At 33.3% G+C, this 21,073-nt stretch overlaps 1 protein-coding gene across 4 annotated transcripts in view; it reads left to right on the top strand.

The window, feature by feature from the left end:
- LOC119607990 (putative mediator of RNA polymerase II transcription subunit 26) overlaps positions 1-21,073 on the top strand; it is a 31,330-nt gene that overhangs the window by 8,429 nt on the left and 1,828 nt on the right. Inside the window, exons 3-11 of one of the 4 annotated variants that reach the window (XM_037962179.1) lie at positions 1,072-1,369; positions 3,033-3,082; positions 3,645-4,193; positions 6,322-9,717; positions 14,169-14,264; positions 16,627-16,820; positions 16,945-17,173; positions 19,649-20,086; positions 20,163-20,361. In XM_037962179.1, coding sequence (XP_037818107.1) covers positions 1,072-1,369; positions 3,033-3,082; positions 3,645-4,193; positions 6,322-9,717; positions 14,169-14,264; positions 16,627-16,820; positions 16,945-17,173; positions 19,649-20,086; positions 20,163-20,361 — 5,449 coding nt within the window. Of the gene's footprint in view, positions 1-540; positions 1,370-3,032; positions 3,083-3,644; positions 4,194-6,321; positions 9,718-14,168; positions 14,265-16,626; positions 16,821-16,944; positions 17,174-17,584; positions 17,811-19,648; positions 20,087-20,162; positions 20,362-21,073 lie in introns of all 4 variants that reach the window. The other 3 variants (XM_037962178.1, XM_037962177.1, XM_037962180.1) reach the window with 3 other exon arrangements.

The raw sequence follows: 21,073 nt of genomic DNA, 5'->3' as shown, positions 1-21,073 counted from the left end.
AATCTATTTTCAATCAATAATCGATAACAAAATCTTTTTGGCTCTCTATCTCTCTCTCTCTTTTAACTCTCTTTAACTTTATAACTCTCTCATTTAGTAATATTAACTAACAAATTCATCTTTTAACTAGTTTAATCTTTATAACTATCAATTCTCTTTTACTCTTTAAACTGCTTTTACTAAACTCCATCATTACTAATAAATAGTAATTCTAAAAACCAAAAAAAAAAAAAAATGTTGTACAAAAAAACTAATTAAACATTTTTTACTATTTTTTTCATTTTTTCTTTTGTATATATCAAAAAAAATGGCAAAATTGTTTGTATCAAATGTAAAAATAAATTAAATAATATATCATTGTTATAAACCATTTAAAATTAATAATGCATCATTATAATTATATTTTGTTCTGCATAAAAATTAAATACAAAATATATTTTTGTAAATAATTATTGGGGTGTTATAAAAAAAAAAATAAAAAAACAAAAACATACACAATCATCATTTTAAACAAAACATTCCCCTAAATCAACCAAGTAGTATTGAAACCTCATCTCCATCATCATCATCCATACAATTGGCTACACCGCCAACCATTTTTATACAAACGGCTAGACCACCAACCATACAACAACAACAACACCAACATCAACCCCCACAACAACAGCAACAACAAGTTATTGTTGAAACTATACCATCAACACAAACTCAAAATCGTAATCAACAACAACATCAATATCAACAACAACAACAATTATCACCACCATTACCAACATTAGCTCAACCCCAACCATTTAGTCAGAATCGTAATTATTATAATACATCAGCGTCTTATAATCATAATAACAATAACAATAATAATTATCCAAATCATAATGTTGTGTCTTATATACCACAACAACAACAACCACAACAAATACCTTTACAACATTCATTACAAAATCAGCAACAACAACAACAAACCCAACAACAACAATCATTAATAACACAAAACGATAATGTTCAACAATCTGAACAAAGTCCTTATGATACTTATTATTCTGTTTATGACGATGATATTGATTTGTATAGGGATATAGAATATCAACAACAACAGCAGCAGCAACAACAACAACAACGTCAGCAGCAGCAACAACATCGTCCACAACCTCAACAACAACAATATCAACAGCCTATAAGATCCCAACCCCAACAATCGACTTATCGCCCATTGGAAATATTTACAACACCAGCACCGCAATCACAGCTCCCTGCGCTACGAGAAACTTATAAACCCCAACAACCTAAACCCCAGGAAAGACCCACCTATCAAACAAATCAACAAGCCTTGGTATATAACGCGGACTATGACGATGATTTGATAGCACAAGTAAGTCATTATAAGTACTTAGGAATAAATAGTTCTTAGTTTATTAAACAGGTTACAGACTAGACTAAAGGCTAGACTATAGACTAGACTATAGACTAGACTATAGACTAGACTATAGACTAGACTATAGACTAGACTATAGACTAGACTATAGACTAGACTATAGACTAGACTATAGACTAGACTACAGACTAGTCTAGACTATAGACTTGACTATAGACTAGACTAGACTAGACTATAGACTAGACTATAGACTAGACTATAGACTAGACTATAGACTAGACTATAGACTAGACTATAGACTAGACTATAGACTAGACTATAGACTAGACTATAGACTAGACTATAGACTAGACTATAGACTAGACTATAGACTAGACTATAGACTAGACTATAGACTAGACTATAGACTAGACTATAGACTAGACTATAGACTAGACTATAGACTAGACTATAGACTAGACTATAGACTAGACTATAGACTAGACTATAGACTAGACTATAGACTAGACTATAGACTAGACTATAGACTAGACTATAGACTAGACTATAGACTAGACTATAGACTAGACTATAGACTAGACTATAGACTAGACTATAGACTAGACTATAGACTAGACTATAGACTAGACTATAGACTAGACTATAGACTAGACTATAGACTAGACTATAGACTAGACTATAGACTAGACTATAGACTAGACTATAGACTAGACTATAGACTAGACTATAGACTAGACTATAGACTAGACTATAGACTAGACTATAGACTAGACTATAGACTAGACTAGACTAGACTATAGACTAGACTATAGACTAGACTATAGACTAGACTATAGACTAGACTATAGACTAGACTATAGACTAGACTATAGACTAGACTATAGACTAGACTATAGACTAGACTATAGACTAGACTATAGACTAGACATAGACTAGACTATAGACTAGACTATAGACTAGACTATAGACTAGACTATAGACTAGACTATAGACTAGACTATAGACTAGACTATAGACTAGACTATAGACTAGACTATAGACTAGACTATAGACTAGACTAACTAGACTAGACTATAGACTAGACTATAGACTAGACTATAGACTAGACTATAGACTAGACTATAGACTAGACTATAGACTAGACTATAGACTAGACTATAGACTAGACTATAGACTAGACTATAGACTAGACTATAGACTAGACTATAGACTAGACTATAGACTAGACTATAGACTAGACTATAGACTAGACTATAGACTAGACTATAGACTAGACTATAGACTAGACTATAGACTAGACTATAGACTAGACTATAGACTAGACTATAGACTAGACTATAGACTAGACTATAGACTAGACTATAGACTAGACTATAGACTAGACTATAGACTAGACTATAGACTAGACTATAGACTAGACTATAGACTAGACTATAGACTAGACTATAGACTAGACTATAGACTAGACTATAGACTAGACTATAGACTAGACTATAGACTAGACTATAGACTACTATAGACTATATTAGACTATACTCTAGACTATAGACTATGACATTTTTGGGTACTTGGCTTCCAGTTGAACTTGTAACTGTAACAATAACATTTCTTTAGTCTTAGTCCTAAACATTTCAATTTCAATGACATATTTACTTTTCAGATCGAACAAGATAACGCCTACGATCAACCCACTAGATCACCACCATCAAGGTAAGTTTAAATTTTCCATATTTTCATAGAATTAGCTAATCAACAAAATTAAATACACACATAAACATTTTAAAACAATATTAATTAATATAATAATTGTTCTACTCAAACAATAAACAAAATTGTTAAAAAAAGAAAATGAAACATGCTAACAAAAATCTAACCAAAATAATGATAAAAAACAAAAATGTTTAAACCCAAAAAAATGATTAAAAATATAAATCATAACTTAGGATCATGAGTAAATAAAAGGCATGCTTCTGTTTTATAAATAATAAAAATAAAACAAATAAAGTTAAGTACCTTTAAGGACCAAAAATAGGCCCGAAATATAAACCATCTCCACCAGTTTCATAACTCCAGAAAGTTAAAAAAAAACTTTTACACATACAAACATACAAAATACCATAACAAATACTAAAGAGAAACATCAAAATTTTTATTTCTATTTCTCTCCCCCGTCCCTCTGAAACAAAACAACTTTAATCCCTCAAAACCAAAAAAACTAAAATCCCACAAAAACCAAAAAAAAAAACAATTTCTACAAATCAACACTTTACAGGAAAGAACAAGTATCTATACAAACTTTAGGTAGTGGTCCCTCTTCGACCGTGCGCAGCCTGATTAATGGAAATGATGAGCGCAATTATTATAGTACTTTAACCACACCATTGCCCCCCTTAAATCTTAATGATCCCGATGAATATATTTACGAAACGGAATATGTAGATGATCCCGATTATTATTATAATGATAAATTACATACACCGGCGCCTACTTTAACGACCTATAAACCTAAAGTTAGGACCCAAATAAATGACAATCACAATGATGATCAGGACTACAATATAATTGGTACAAAATTACAAAGTACACAGAATACGAAACCAAAGAATAGAATAAATACCAGGCCGGAAATTATTCTATCAACTCCAGTGTCCACGATTAGAACTACCAGACCTACAACGACGGCTTCAACATCAACCAGTACTAGTTCCACCACCACTACTACCACAACTACTACAACAACCACCACTACAACAACACCCAAACCTTCAACCACAAAAATAAGTAAAACTACCAGTCCTTCAGTCACCACAACTAAATCAAGGTATTTTTCTTTTGTCTCAATCTCTTTCTCTTACTCTTACTATCTTTACCTTTAAACCTTTTGCAACCAAAAATGATCAGCTGATTCATTATATTGTTGGAAAATATTCAAAATCATATTAAAGCTTTAAAACTAAAATTAAATTATTTGGCTTTAAATGTTTTTTTATATAAAATATTTTATTAAAAAAAATCCATCCAAGTCATTAGGTCCACTTTAGTATTCTATATTCTATCTATCCATCTATATCTGTAGTTTTGATTGGCTTAAATCATAGTAAAACTTACATTTACCTACACAGTTACACATTCCAAACACCTCATATTCACACACTTATTTAACACACGTTCACATTCCAAAGAATGTCGCCCCGAAAACATGGAGGAGATCTATTTGAAAATAGTCCTGTTTTATGATATACATATTTTGTACTTTTTTTGTGTAAAAATTTTAATACTGAATACTGAGGCATGTTTTAATTAAAAAAATAACTATAGTTGCATGTTTTACTCATTCCCGTTAAAAAATCTATATGTTTTTATATCATTTGTGTTTCTATATCTTATTGAAAAGCATTTAGGAGGTGTCTATAGGCGAGATTTTAGTGTGAAACTATAATTGAAACTGTCCAAAATAATATAGCTTGAGAAATATTGGAATAATTAGTTTAAAGTTGAGTCACTTAGATCGTGCTGATAATGGTTCAACACTAACCATGTGCTTGTAAGTCCGTCCGTTTGTCTGTTCATAAAAAAATCATATTGAATTTTACGATTCTTTGAGATTTGATCATAAACCTTTCCTTATTTTAAGAGCAATGATATATTTTCATGAAATCGGTCCGTTCTCAAAAAATTACATATCAACAGATATTATACTCTTAAATTCTTTAAGAATCGGCCAACAGGGTCCCTCTGTCTGTTCTTTAAAAAATCAAGTTGAATTTTATGACTCTTTAAAATTTGATCATAAATGTTTATTTATGTTAAGAGGTATGATCCATTTTCATGAAATCAGATCATTTTCAAAAGATCATATATCAATAGAAATCATATTCGTAAATTCTTTAAGAATGCTTTTGTATAGTTTTTGTTATGGTTTCATTACTAAAACAGATCAGAAACCTTGAGACTTTTAAATTGCATGAACAGGGTCTATAGCGAAACCTTATCGAGTCCCTTTGGACATAATTAGATTTATGAAACGAGACTAAAATTCTTTCATTTATGTGTGAATATATAATAAAATATTGCATGTTTTATGTGTTAAGCATGAGCATGCTAAATATTTCTAGCATATTTATATCCCTGTCACCATCTAACCCACCAAATGCATGCCTTTTTTGGGGTTCAAAAATACACCAGCAGCGAAAGAAAGAAAATCTAACTTTTTTACAGCAAAAGCGTTCAACAGTCTGTGAAAAACCAAGGAAATCTTAGCTAAAGAAAACTATTTAGTTTATATTATTTTTTTTTAAATACCATAAGAATTAATCAATTTAACATGAAATCAAACTTCTTTTTTTTTCTTTTTTTTTTTAATAAAATGAATAAAAAATCATGACCACTGTGCCCTTTCCTTAACATATGAACTGATCTTTCTATATGTTCTATCTTTACCATTTAACCTTTGTGTTTCCACCACTTATACTCTTGCTGTCACTCTATATCACTGTCTTTCTCTCTCTCTCTCTCTCTGTGTGTGCATTAAGTAGTTTCTATCATAAAAACCCACTCTCTTACAATAACAATGACCATCAGCATCAAGTAGAGTCTTTAGATTATCATTACAACTCTCAGGAGAATGATGATAATGAGCAAATCATATTTAATATTGGCAAATTAAAAAATCATAGCAACAACAACAACAACAACAGCAATAATAATTATAATAATAAAAATAATAACAACAATAGAAATGCACAACAAGTACAAAATAAACCACCACTGCAATTGATTAATTCTAAATCATCAATATTATTACAATTACCAAAAACAACAACAACTACAATCACTTCACTTGTACAAGAACAACAACAGCAACAAGAATTTCTACCTTTAATTAAGGCCAATAAAACTGAAAAGTTTTTACTAACTCTATTAACGGATAATGTGGATTTCTCCAACAGATCCAAACAAACGCATGCAAATAAAAAATTACAACAACAACAACCAGAACTACAACAACAACAAAAGTCACAAAAACATTTTAGACCAGAACCCAACACACAATTCCAGACAACAACAACATCAACAACTCCCTCCACTACTACTACCACCACCACTCCATATCCCACTTCAGCCCAATCCCCCAACTTATATAACCCAATTACCTCTAAACCTAAACTTCCTCAACATATCCCTCAAACGGTTGTTAACGAACCGGAAATTTCCACGGCAAGAGTAATTGCACAAACATATCCACACTCTAGACAGGTGCTAGCATCCAAAAGTTCAAGAACTCACAAGGATGCCAATTTACAGAGTCTAGAAGATGTTGAGACTGTGTTCGATGAGAGTCAAAATGTTCAAGTACAAAGTGCTGAGCCACCAAAAAGTCGCAATTCCGGTACTCATTATAAAACAAACACACAACATGATCGAGGTGCTTATGCCTCCGAAAACTATGCTACCAGTCCGCGCGGTAATCATGTGCGTTCGCAAACCGATAAGTCGGCTAACGAATTCAAAGCAAAAAGTTACGATATATATGGTGGACTTAAAAGCAATGAATTTACCGAGGATAAGAAATCTAAAACAAATTTCAAAGATGTTAAAACGCAAATCAAAAACTATGTTATATCAGATGTGGCACCACAAAGTTTCAAACCACCCTCAACGGAAATAAATGCCAGAGGCAAATTGGAATCAGAAGAAGAGGTGGAGGTATTAAATGGTGCCAGTTCTTCCACTACACTAAGATATCCGGGAACGTTTAAAACTTCAACGGAAGCCAAACCATTTGAGTATAGTTTGCAAACGGGTAAAAATGGTTTTACCTTAAGAGCCCAGCATTTGCCTCACATAGAAGAAAGCTCAAAGCCTTTATATGAAAGAAGACCAGCCATACAATACTTTAGTATACCCTCAACAAGTTCAACCACACTCAAGACCACAACGCCAACCACAACTACAAGTTCTACAACAACAACTACCACCACTACAGAAGCTCCTACAACTAAACCTACCACAACCACTACCACCACCACCACAGAAAAGCCAATATTTAAGCCTCATACGGAAATAGTTTATGTAGAAACCTACTATGATGATGATATACAGCCCACTACATATGCACCTCCTTTAAGAACATGGCGCAATGGTAGACCAACCATACAAACTATACCACCAACTTCAACTAGCACTTTTAGTTCCAGAGCACAAACTTTCTATGATTATAGCTATAGAATACCAACGGAATCTAGTAAATTACAATCGTTGGCTAAGGAATACTTACCCAGAACAACAAGCACCAGTTCCAGCACAACTATAACAACAATTACTACAACCACCACGCCCAAACCTACAACAACTACTACTACAACCACAACGCCCAAGCCGACAACAACAACCTCTACCACAACGCCTAGAACTACAACTACTTCCACTACTACTAGCACTACTGAAAGACCCATACAAACATTTACCGCTAGATCGGCTAATTTCAAAGATAATTTACAAAAAACTACCACATTAGCCAGTCAACGATTTGTATCGCCATTTAAGAGTTTAGAAACTTTGTTACAAAAAGATGAAAGATCATCATTTTCGAATGTGAGACCCACAATTAAACCGAAATATTTCACCCAACCCAGTACACAACATCCATTTTTGCAGACCACTAGTAAACCCTTAAGAAGCTACTTTATAATAACTTCCCCACCGAAAAATATCAATGAGACCTTAATTGCCACAATGGCCACAAATACAAGAAATATCAGTATAAGTGATGTAGTAATTGGAAGTCTAAGAAATAGCAATAATAAGGCTAGTCTAAGTACAACAACTACGACCACAAGCAGCACTACAACGACCACTAAAGCGCCAACAACCACCACCACCACTGAAAGTACCACACCCACCACTATATCGACCATATTGAATACCTCCTCTTTAAGAGTCTACAGCCATAATCGTAATGATGTTTCCGAAAGACCTAGACCAAGGGGTAGATCAAGGTATACAGCTGCCACTGCTACTAATCTATTGGAAAGGGATGAACCTACAACCTATGCACCAAAACAACGTTTCAAACCTGTTGCCGAAGAAATTACTACTACCACAGCCCCAGGTGCTCAACTACAGGGCAGACGTAAGATACAAAGAGCACGTATAGCGGCTCTACAAAATCAAAGAATTCCTACGGTAAATACCATAAAACCCAGAGAAAATTATCAAAGCTTTAAGCAAGAGCTTAAAAAGCATTATGAAAATGAAGCTTTAGATCAACATCCAAGAGCCGAAGCTTTAATAGCCGGTCCGGGATTGAATAATCAAGATAACAGTATTGAAAGCACTAAATCAACTGAGACCACAGAAAAAGAAACCGCCATAACAGAGAGGCCATTGAAATATTACTACTCCAATAAGTATAGACAACAAACCGGAGAACATACATTGGCCGAAAGTTTACAAAATGCTGGCTATATAACATCCTCCACAAAACCGGGAAATACTAAATTTAAAACCTCTTCGGTACTCGAACAATTGCAGTTATTCTTGGCCGGTGTGGATAGTGATGAAAATGAATCATCCTCACCGCAATTTGTGAATGAATTTTCCGAACCTGAAATTAAAGCAGCAGTACAAGAAATTAAAAATCTCTATGCTTCCACCGGACAAAGACCTTCATGGACTACGACTACCACTACGACCTTAAGACCTACCACTACCGCCAAACCCCCTACCACTGCCTATAGCACTAGCACGGCATTACAAACAACTAATTTGAATACTTTACAACACTCAAGCACACACCACACGACCACACCCACTACAACAACAGCTACAACAAAAACATCTGCTACAGCTAAAGCCACCACACAAAAATCAAATCAAATTAGTTTCACTTCACCGACAACCACAACCACGCCTAAATACTTTCCCAAATTTCCATCCTCAACCTATAGTTATTTAACTTCCTCGTCTTCCTCCTCAACTACAACAACTACAACATCAACTACTACTACTACAACAACAACACCGCAACCATCACCATCACAACCTCCTGCTTATGCCTACTCCAGTCAAACAAACAAACATTCAACAGCGGGAGCAGCATCTTCATCCTCGGGTAACATACCACCAGCTCGTGTCTCTAGAGTCAATAACGCTCTTAAATCATCAATAGCAGCAGCTGCTACTGCCTCCCCCTCCTCTTCCTCCTCGCTCAATGGTAACAATAATGCTGGGCCTAATTCCTCCTCAGCGGCAGCGGGAAGATCAAATAATAAATTCTCTTTGGGTTCTACGGTTAAATGTTCTGATACTACGTCCAATGCTAAATGCAATGAAATCCCTACGAGGTATTAATATATATTCAAGCAATTTAAACCAAAAAAAAATAATAATTTTCATTTCAACAAACAAAACTTCTTTTGTTCTACCACTTTAAGAAATTTAAACAAAAAATATTTTCACTGGCTTTTTAAAAAACAAAATTTATATAGTTATAAAAACTGAATAATAAGGGTTGTAGAGATCTTATAGAGATATAGTGATGGAGAGTTTTAAATTAGAATTATTTATTATAATATTTATAATACGATATCGATCGAAATCTCTATTGAGATTCTATGGAGATTTCGATCGATATCGTACGCCATAATTTGGGCCCTGGTCCACACAGATCTAAAGTCAAGAATGTAGTTCCGGTATTATTTCTGCCGAAAGTATGCCAAATATAAGTTTTCTGTATCATCAGAGGACTTCAGAGGATGGGGATAAAAAGGATATACACTACACATTAGTAAACTAGTTAGTGGTTTATTAGTACTATCAGTCTGGCGGACGTGGATTCGATTCCCTCCATATAATCTGATCTGTTTCACTACCAATCTTGTGACCTTTTCTGCAAGACATATTTGGCAAGAATTTAAATGGAATATATTGCAATTCCTTATAGTTTTCAAAATAAAATAAATAAAATTTATTAGAATGATTTTTAAGCCGGAAATCTGTACTGAATTCTAAATATATAACTTCTATATGTATATCCCCCATTTCTAATATATTTGGACGATTTATTCTCTAGACATTCTGCAGATTTTAATTATAAAGTCATAATATAATTCTATATTTTTAACTCTCTATCTAATATCCATAGTTTTGATCTAGACCCTAAATGCACTTTTTTTCTATTTGGGACTTTCAATATGAAATCAAAAATCTTTACTACTAAAACTCAAACTTTAGATACCTATAAAAAAAATTAAAGCAAATTCACAAATTTGTCTCTTTTATTAACTCTAAATTTAAAAATCTACATTTAAATAAAAGTTTGCAAAGCAAATCTTTAGCATATAATATTTTAGTATTTCTTTATATTTCACGTTGTACGCTGAGTAATATTTTAGAGATTTGTTTTTTTTTCACCAAAAATTTATTAAACTTTAAAAATCAATAAAATTTGAAAGAAAAATATCAGGTGGTGGTCAAATTCGGTTGTTTTTAATAATCCTACATAAATATAATTTTTAGTATTGGATTATTTGCTAATTTTGTTTAACTGGTTTGAAATTTCGCACCCAAAATTTCTTAATAAAATGTGAGAACCGAAAAAGGTCCTTGTTTTTAGAAATGCACCCCCCAATTAATTAGCTTTTGTTTTTTTTATATTAATTGTTATTTGCACATTTGATAAATTATGATTTTCTTTTTAAATAATACACTTAATTTATTTATATAATCATCGCGTTTTTTTATAACGTTTCTATTGATTGATTAACATTTTAGGGAAAAGTAGTTAAATACCTTTAGTCTGATGTACGACCATTATAAATGGCTACAGTACAGACTGTAGTATTGGCTATAATCTTAACATTAGTCTCGGCTACAATCTTGATTATAGTCTTATACATAGTCCAGACTAGTTTATAGAACAGGCTATAGTCCGGACTATAGTATTGGCTATAAATCAGCCTATAGTCTTGGCCATAGTTCAGGTTATAGTTCGGATTTTAATCTTCACTATATTCATTGCAATAGTTCAAACTATAGTATTGCCTATAATACAAGTATTGTCTATAGTCCAGACTATAGTTTTGGCAGAGTCTAGACTATAGTCCTGGCTATACTCCAGACTACATTTTTGGCTATAGTCCCGACTCTAGTCTTGGCTGCAGTCCAGACTGTAGTCTTGGCTACAGTCCAGACTATAGTCTTGGCTACAGTCCAGACTATAGTCTTGGCTACAGTCCAGACCATAGTCTTGGCTATAGTCCAGACTATAGTCTTGGATATAGTCCAGACTATAGTTTTGGGTATAGTCCAGACTATAGTCTTGGGTATAGTCCAGACTATAGTCTTGGGTATAGTCTTGGATATTGTTCAGACTATAGTCTAGACTATAGTATTGGGTATAGTCCAGACTATAGTCTTGGCTGTAGTCCATACTATAGTCTTAGCTCCAGTCCAGACAATACTCTTGGCTTTAGTTCCTAAAATAGACTTGCCTATAGTCCGGACTATAGTCTTGTCTATAGTCCAGATTGTAGTCTTGGATATAGTTCAGATTATAGTCTTGGCTATAGTTCAGACAATAGACTTGGTTATAGTCCAGACTAAAGACTTGGCTATATTCCAGACTATAGTCTTGACTATAGTCCAGACTATAGACTTGGCCATTTTCCAGACTAAAGACTAGGCTATAGTCCAAACTATAGACTTGGCTATAGTCCAGACAATAGCCTTGGCTATAGTTCCTACAATAGTCCGGACTATAGTCTTAGGTATAGTCCAGACTAAAGACTTGGCTATAGTCCAGACTGTAGACTTGGCTATAGTCCAGACTATAGACTTGGCTATAGCCCAGACTATAGACTTGGCTATAGTCCAGACTATAGACTTGGTTGTAGTCCAGACTATAGACTTGGCTATAGTTCAGACTATAGGCTTGGCTATAGTTCAGACTATAGACTTGGCAATAGTCCAGACTATAGACTTGCCTATAGTTCAGACTATAGACTTAGCTATAGTCCAGAGTATAGACTTGGCTATAATCCAGACTATAGACTTGGCTATAGTGCAGACTATAGACCTGGCTATAGTCCAGACTATAGTCTTGTCTATTGTTCAGATTATAGTCTTGGCTATAGTGCAGATTATAGTCTTGGTTATAGTCTAGGTTGTTGTCTTGGCTATAGTCCAGGTTGTTGTCTTGGCTATATCCCAGACTTGTCATTAACCTTAATAAAGTCTTGGCTATAGTTCAGACTATAGTCTTGGGTATAGTCCAGAGTATAATCTTGGCTATAGGCGAAAGTATGTCCTTGGATATAATCCACAGTCCATTTTGGGCAATAGTCTGAATTCTTATCAAATCATATAAAATCTCTTTGCTTTGAATTTGCTGTCCAGCACATTGAGGACATTTATAAATGTATTGCAGCGATCAATCCATACTTTTTTGGATCCATTGTAATTTAATTAGAATAACGCAGTAGAAATTTTACTAAATCATTTCAATTTTATAATATTATGAAATATCCATGTTTAGAAAATTTCATCAGAATCATTTGGTTTTCATTAAAAAAAAAAAATAAACTGACTAAACTAGTAGATCTGTCATCTGACAAAACTAAAAGTAGATCTGTCATCATTACAAATATTAAATATTTCTAAGCCATGTTTCATACAACATATAACATTTATAGATAGGTTATGAATTTTATTAAGTTATTTTTAATAATAAATCAGTTTAGAAATAAATTTTAATCTATTATTATGAAATATCATATCTAAATAATAACCAAATTACCATCGGCGTTATATCGAATTTTGTATTAGTTTTTTTTTCAGTTTTAAAGAATTTTATAAATAATACAACAGATGCTTAAAACTATATTAATTTGAAACCCTAAAATCAGCAGGAACTTCTCGAATGTTACAGAAAGTAAACAAAGTCCGCTCTAAAAATTTACTTAGCGTACAGCTGGAACTTTAATTTAAAAAAAAAAAAAAATTGATAAATCTTTTTAGCTAGGAGAGTCTTTGAAAAATAACAATAAGAGGAAAAAATCAGCGCACTTAAACTCAACTAACTACAACGAATATAATTTTCCAATGAACTCTAGTACCTGAACCTACTACCTCTTATTTGGAATATTAAACGTCGTACTCCCATAAAAATAAAAACAAACCTATTTTAAAACACAAAACTCTAGAAAAACCCTCATCAACTATCCAAATTATCCATCCATACCCCTAAAACCTCTATTAGAAGTAAAGTTTCCGAATATTCCACAGAAAAAACTATATACACTATACACCAAATTCAAAAAAAAAAACCTATTGTAAAAATTGTACAAAAGAAACCATCCATCCATCCATCACCAACCAACCTTTCTCACTTTTTTTGGTTCTCACTGTATTTAAAACATGCATTATTAAAAAAAAAAAAACTCACTGTTGGGGAACTCATCACTATTAATTCGTTATTTTTTTTTATTAATTGTTCATATATTTATTTATAAAGGTGTTCTGTGCTTTGGTATTAATATTTTATTTTTTGTATTTTGTAAATTTTATTTTTAATTATTTTTATTACTTGTTACTAACCTGTTTTGTTAAATATATTTATTAAAGTGTCGTTTTGTCTAAGTTTTTGTTTCTTTATAATCGAAAAGTGTTATGCTGCCTTGTTTCTAAAATCTTGTCTTTTTTCTTTTTTTTTCTCTAACTTCTATTATTCCTGTTTGTTTTTTTTTTACTAAATTATGAAAACAAAATTATTTGTATGAAATTTGAAAATAATTAGAATCAATTCGAATAGCAACAGGAATCGCGGTAATTCAGCTTATCAAGGGGATCGTGATGCGGCACCAGTAACTAGCAATCGTGGAACACATCCACCGTAAGTATATTTTGTCTAAATATTTATAAATAATTTTAATGTGACTCTAGTTAAGAAAATAGTACAGACTATTATAGTCTTGTCTATAGTCCCGACAACAGTTTTGTCTATAGGCCACACAATAACCTTGTCAATAGTCCAGACTATGGTCTCGAACACAGTCCTGACTATAGTCTTGATATAGTCCAGCCTATATTTATTGTTCAATCTATAGTCCACAGCCTTGTCTATAGTCCAGACAATATTATTGATATAGTCCACACTACAGTTCTGCCTATAGTCCGCAATATAGTCTTGTCTATAATCCAGACAATAGTACAGACTATGGTCTTGTATGTAGACTTGTCTACAGTCCAGACTGTAGACTTGTCTACTATAGACTATAGATTTGTCTAGACTATAGTCTTGTCTGCAGTCCAGACTATACTCTTGTCTATAGTCCAGCCTGTAGTCTTGTCTATAATCCAGAATAAAGTCTTGTCAATAGTCCATACTATAGTCTTGTCTATGGTCCAGACTATAGTCTTTTCTATGGTCCAGACTTGTCTATATTCCAGACTATAGTCATGTCTATATTCCAGATTATAGTCATGTCTATATTCCAGACTATAGTCATGTCTGTAGTCCAAACTATAGTCTTGTCAATAGTCCAGACTATAGTCTTGTCTATAGTCCAGACTATAGTCTTCTCAATAGTCCAGACTATAGTCTTCTCAATAGTCCAGACTATAGTCTTGTCTATAGTCCAGACTATAGTCTTGTCTATAGTCCAGACTATAGTCTTGTCTATAGTCCAGACTATAGTCTTGTCTATAGTCCAGACTATAGTCTTCTCAATAGTCCAGACTATAGTCTTCTCTATAGTCCAGACTATAGTCTTGTCTATAATCCAGACTATAGTCATGACTATAGTCTGGAATATAGACAAGCCTGGACTATAGAAAAGACTAAACCATAGACAAGACTATAGTATGGACTATTGACAAGACTTTATTCTGGATTATAGACAAGACTACAGGCTGGACTATAGACAAGACTATAGTCTGGACTGCAGACAAGACTATAGTCTAGACAAATCTATAGTCTGGGCTATAGACAAGACTATAGCCTGGAATATAGACAAAACTATAGTCTGGACTATAGACAAGACTATAGTCTGGACTATAGACAAGACTATAGTCTGGATTATAGACAAGTCTATAGTCCAGACTATAGTCTTGTCTATAATCCAGACTATAGTCTTGTCTATAGTCCAGACTATAGTCTTGTCTATAGTCCAGACTATAGTTTTGTCTATATTCCAGGCTATAGTCTTGTCTATAGCCCAGACTATAGATTTGTCTAGACTATAGTCTTGTCTGCAGTCCAGACTATAGTCTTGTCTATAGTCCAGCCTGTAGTCTTGTCTATAATCCAGAATAAAGTCTTGTCAATAGTCCATACTATAGTCTTGTCTATGGTTTAGTCTTTTCTATAGTCCAGGCTTGTCTATATTCCAGACTATAGTCATGTCTATATTCCAGATTATAGTCATGTCTATATTCCAGACTATAGTCATGTCTATAGTCCAAACTATAGTCTTGTCTATAGTCCAGACTATAGTCTTCTCAATAGTCCAGACTACAGTCTTGTCTATATAGTCCAGACTATAGTCTTGTCTATAGTCCAGACTATAGTATTGTCTATAGTCCAGACTATAGTCTTATCTATAGTCCAGACTATAGTCTTATCTATAGTCCAGACTATAGTCTTGTCTATAGTCTTGTCTATAGTCCAGACTATACTCTTGTCTATAGTCCAGACTATAGTCTTGTCTATAGTCCAGACTATACTCTTGTCTATAGTCCAGACTATACTCTTGTCTATAGTCCAGACTATAGTCTTGTCTATAGTCCAGATTATATTCTATAGACAGTCCTGACTATCGTCTTGTCTATAGTCCAGACTATAGTCTTGTCTATAGTCCAGACTATAGACTAGTGTATAGTCCAGACCATAGACTAGTGTATAGTCGAGACTATAGTCTTGTCTACAGGCCAGACTATAGTCTTGTCTATAGTCTAGACTATAGTCTTGTCTATAGTCCGGACTTGTCTATAGTCTTGTCTGTAGCCTTGTCTATAGTCTTGTCTATAGTCTTGTCTTTACTCTTGTCTATAGTCCAGACTATAGTCTTGTCTATAGTCCAGACTATAGTCTTGTCTATAGTCCAGAATATAGTTTTGTCCAGAATATAGTCTTGTCTTTAGTCCAGACTATAATTTTCTATAGTCCATCTTATAGTATTGTCTATAGTCCAGTCTATAATACTAATTATACTCCAAATACAACTAATTTTTTTTTAATTATTTTACTTCTCTAGACGTACTCGTCCCACATTGAAACCTTCCGGTACAATTGTGAGCAAAGCTCAAGAATTTGTTGATATCTATAAAAATCCTCCCTCCAGACCCGAGCCCCTCTATCCACAACCTCAACCTGATAAAACCGCAGCCAAATGTCGTAAAGATGTGTGTCTATTACCCGATTGTTATTGTGGTGGCAGAGATATACCCGGTAAGTTTCGAGAAGAAACCCCTTTAACAAAAAATCATTTGAAATTTTTTTTTAATTGTTCCCATATAAAAATTTCTATAAATTTATAACTTTACAACAAAATTCTATTACAATAACTATTTAGGAGATTTAAAATTGGAAGAAGTTCCTCAAATAGTATTGATAACATTTGATGATGCTGTTAGTACTCTAAATATTGATTACTATGATGAAATATTTAATAATGAAACACGTAAAAATCCAAATGGTTGTCCCATCAGGGGCACATTTTATGTATCACACGAATGGACCGATTATGGTATGGTCCAAGATTTATATGCGGATGGCCATGAAATGGCTTCACATACCGTATCGTAAGTTCGTATAATAATTGTTTAAAAACAAATTATAAAAGCCATCAAGCATCATAACATCAAATCAAAAAAACCGGTTAAAAACAAAAAGAAAACAAAATGTTTAAAATATTTCTTAAAATTATTAAATCATTTTTTTGGTATATTTTTATTTATGATTTGTTTTCTTGTTTTTTTATTTTCATGTGCTTTTTCATCATTTACCATCCCCCTTTCAACCCACAAAAAAAAACCTATTTCTGTGTGCTTACTGTCATAATAAAACATCTATGAAAAAAATCATTAAATCATTTTGCCCCCAAAAAACCCTGCGCCTAAACCTGTATTGATTGGTCGGTCTTATATGTATTGTGTTGCCCCCTTTGTTGTGTTGTGTTTTGGCCCTTTTCCGAAAACAAAAAAAAACTAAAGGTGATCTACCGGTGGAACAAGTTCCTCAAATTGTTTTGATTACCTTTGATGATTCGGTCAATGATTTGAATAAACAATTGTATATTGATTTATTCGAAAAGGGTCGTGTTAATCCCAATGGTTGTCCCATCACGGCCACCTTTTATGTCTCTCACGAATGGACCGATTATAGTCAAGTACAGAATTTATATTCGGATGGTCATGAAATGGCTTCTCATACTGTATCGTAAGTATTATTTAATATTCATTAAATGATGTGACGTTTGTTTGTAGATTTTGGACTTTGAAGCACTTTTACACTTTTATTGAAAATTTTGCACAAGTAGTTCGTTTTATTCAAAATAACTGTATTAATAACAATTAAAACACAAATTCATAAATTTGGAATGATATTACAAAATTTAGACTAATTGAAAGATTACTTGGGAAACCTGTGATCTCGTTGTTTATAGTTATGTCTATAATCTAGTCTATAGTTTTGTCTATAAGCTAAACTATAGTCCAGACTATAGTCCATACTATAGTCCAGACTATAGTCCATATTATAGTCCAGACTATAGTCCATACTATAGTCCAGACTATAGTCCATACTATAGTCCAGACTATAGTCCATACTATAGTCCAGACTATAGTCCATACTATAGTCCAGACTATAGTTCATACTATAGTCCAGACTATAGTCCATACTATAGTCCAGACTATAGTCCAGACTATAGTCCAGACTATAGTCAATACTATAGTCCAGACTATAGTTCATACTTTAGTCCAGACTGTAGTCCATACTATAGTCCAGACTATAGTCCATACTATAGTCCAGACTATAGTCCATACTATAGTACAGACTATAGTCCATACTATAGTCCAGTATGGACTATAGTCCAGACTATAGCCTAGTCTATAGTCCAGACTATAGCCTAGTCTATAGTCCAGACTATAGCCTAGTCTATAGTCCAGATTAAAGTCTAGTCTATAGTCCAGATTAAAGTCTAGTCTATAGTCCAGACTAAAGTCTAGTCTTTTGTCCAGACTAAAGTCTAGTCTATAGTCCACACTATAGTATAATCTATAGTCCAGACTATCGTCTAGTCGATAGTCCAGATTAGAGTCTAGTCTATAGTCCAGACTATAGTCTAGTATATAGTCCAGAAAATCGTCTAGACTATAGGCTAATCTATAGTCCAAGCTATATTCTTTTGTCTAGTCTATAGTCCAGACTATAGCCTAGTCTATAGTCTTGTTCATCTATAGTCAAGACTATAGTCTAGTATGTATTCCAGACTATAATCTAGTTTAGTCTAATATTGTTAGGAGTTCTATACTTCAGTCTTATCTAGTCTTTTCTATAGTCCAGACTACAATCTTGCTGATAGGCTAGACTTCAGTCTTGTCTATAGTCTAGACTTCAATCTTGTCTATAGTCCAGACTTCATGCATTGTCTATAGTCTTGACTATAGTTCAAACTATATGCCTACAGTCCAGACTATAGTCTTGCAGTCCAGATTATAGTTTAAAATATAATCTTGTCTATAGTCGAAACTATAGATACACAATTATATTTTAAAAATGATGTTATATATTAATTTTCACTTAAAACTATGGACTTACACTAAATAGAAGAGGTAATTGAGAATCGGAAAAAAAGTAGAAAACGATCTGACACCATTCTGCCTTTTCACCTGTTTTAAGACAAAATTACTTAACTTTAGATATAGAGTTTTTATACAAATATTTGAACGAAAATTGTACCAATCTAATCTGTATATAAAACATACACAATAATTATCCTAAAACACAAGGTAAGTTCAACATCCAGATCACTTACATTTTGAGCAAAAAGGTTTGTAAAAGATCCACAAAAAGATCCTCCAAAATAAACCGAAAACTCCACAGAAACTTTTCTATTCTTTACTAAAAATCTCTCTGCACCAAATGCACTACAAAACAACATGCACCACAAAATATCACAAAATATTATTAACAATCAATAAAAAATACATATTAAATAAAACTAACTAATACCCTTTTCCCTATTCCCTAAAATTAAAAAAACTGTACAACTATAGGCACAGTTTCGGTGAACAATTCTCGCAAAAGAAATGGACTCGTGAAGTAGCTGGACAACGTGAAATCTTAGCAGCCTATGGTGGTGTTAAACTATCCGATGTCAGAGGCATGCGTGCTCCTTTCTTATCAGTGGGTGGCAATAAAATGTACAAAATGTTATACGATTCCAATTTCACTTATGATTCCTCAATGCCTGTCTATGAAAATCGTCCACCATCTTGGCCCTATACTTTGGATTATAAAATTTTCCACGATTGTATGATTCCACCCTGTCCTACCAAGAGTTATCCCGGTGTTTGGCAAGTACCAATGGTTATGTGGCAAGATTTGAATGGTGGTCGTTGTTCTATGGGTGATGCTTGTTCGAATCCTTCAGATGCTGAGGGTGTAACGAAAATGATCATGAAGAATTTCGAAAGACATTATACAACAAACAGGTGAGTAGAAAAAAGCAATCGGGCAATTTTGAAGAGTTGTTTTTTTAAATTTTTGTTTAACTTTTTGTGATTTTAGAGCTCCATTTGGTTTGTTCTATCATGCTGCTTGGTTTACTCAACCTCATCATAAAGAAGGTTTCATTAAATTCTTGGATGCTATCAATGCCATGCAAGATGTTTGGATTGTTACCAATTGGCAGGCTCTACAGTGGGTCAGAGATCCTACGCCCATTTCTAGAATCAATTCATTCCAACCCTTCCAGTGTGATTATTCGGTGAGTAGATCATGATTTGAATATGTATGATCAATATTGACTTAGTTATACCCTAATATATAAATGCTCCGATTAGCATCGTTAATGGAAAGAAATTCGTTATAATCCGAAATAATACGAATAATACGTTCACATATAATTATTTGTTTGTGGTTGTTTCAAAAAATTTCAAGAAAATCGGTTCTAGACATCAAGAACCGATTTTCTTGAAATTTTTACATGGTCTTCCTATATGTCTGGAAAAAATTATAGGCTACTGTTTCTTTTGTAATTTTAAGTAGGCGAGGTATCACGACCACATACTAAATAAGAATTAAAAGTCGCATATCTTAGAAACTGCAATAAGTAGAGTCTTGGGGAACAAAATGGGCGGCCTAGCATTAGTGCGCGTCACACCTTCCATATAAATAAAAACTTAAATTTGTATATCTGAGAAAATTTAACAGCTAGAGTCCCCAAATATTCTTCGGAGCTACTTTAGTAACAACATGAATGTTTAGGACAGCAAATAGGCGGACTAGCAACAGGGGGCGTGGCACTTCCCATATGAATTAAATACAAAAATTCAATTATCTGGGAAACAATTAGAGCTAGAGCCTTTAAATTTTGCAGGAACAATTTTGATATCGATGTGAACATTTTGGGTCCAAATGGGCGGACTAGCATTAGAAGGCGTGGTAAAATATAAAATTCGTTTATCTGGGTAACTATT

Source organism: Lucilia sericata, unplaced genomic scaffold (genome assembly GCF_015586225.1).
Source record: "Lucilia sericata isolate MDLA Ls3-8-SP2 unplaced genomic scaffold, ASM1558622v1 Contig000771F_arrow, whole genome shotgun sequence".
Lineage (NCBI taxonomy): Eukaryota > Metazoa > Arthropoda > Insecta > Diptera > Calliphoridae > Lucilia > Lucilia sericata.
Note: the sequence above shows the minus strand (reverse complement) of the source record. Positions and strands in the feature narration are given on the sequence as shown.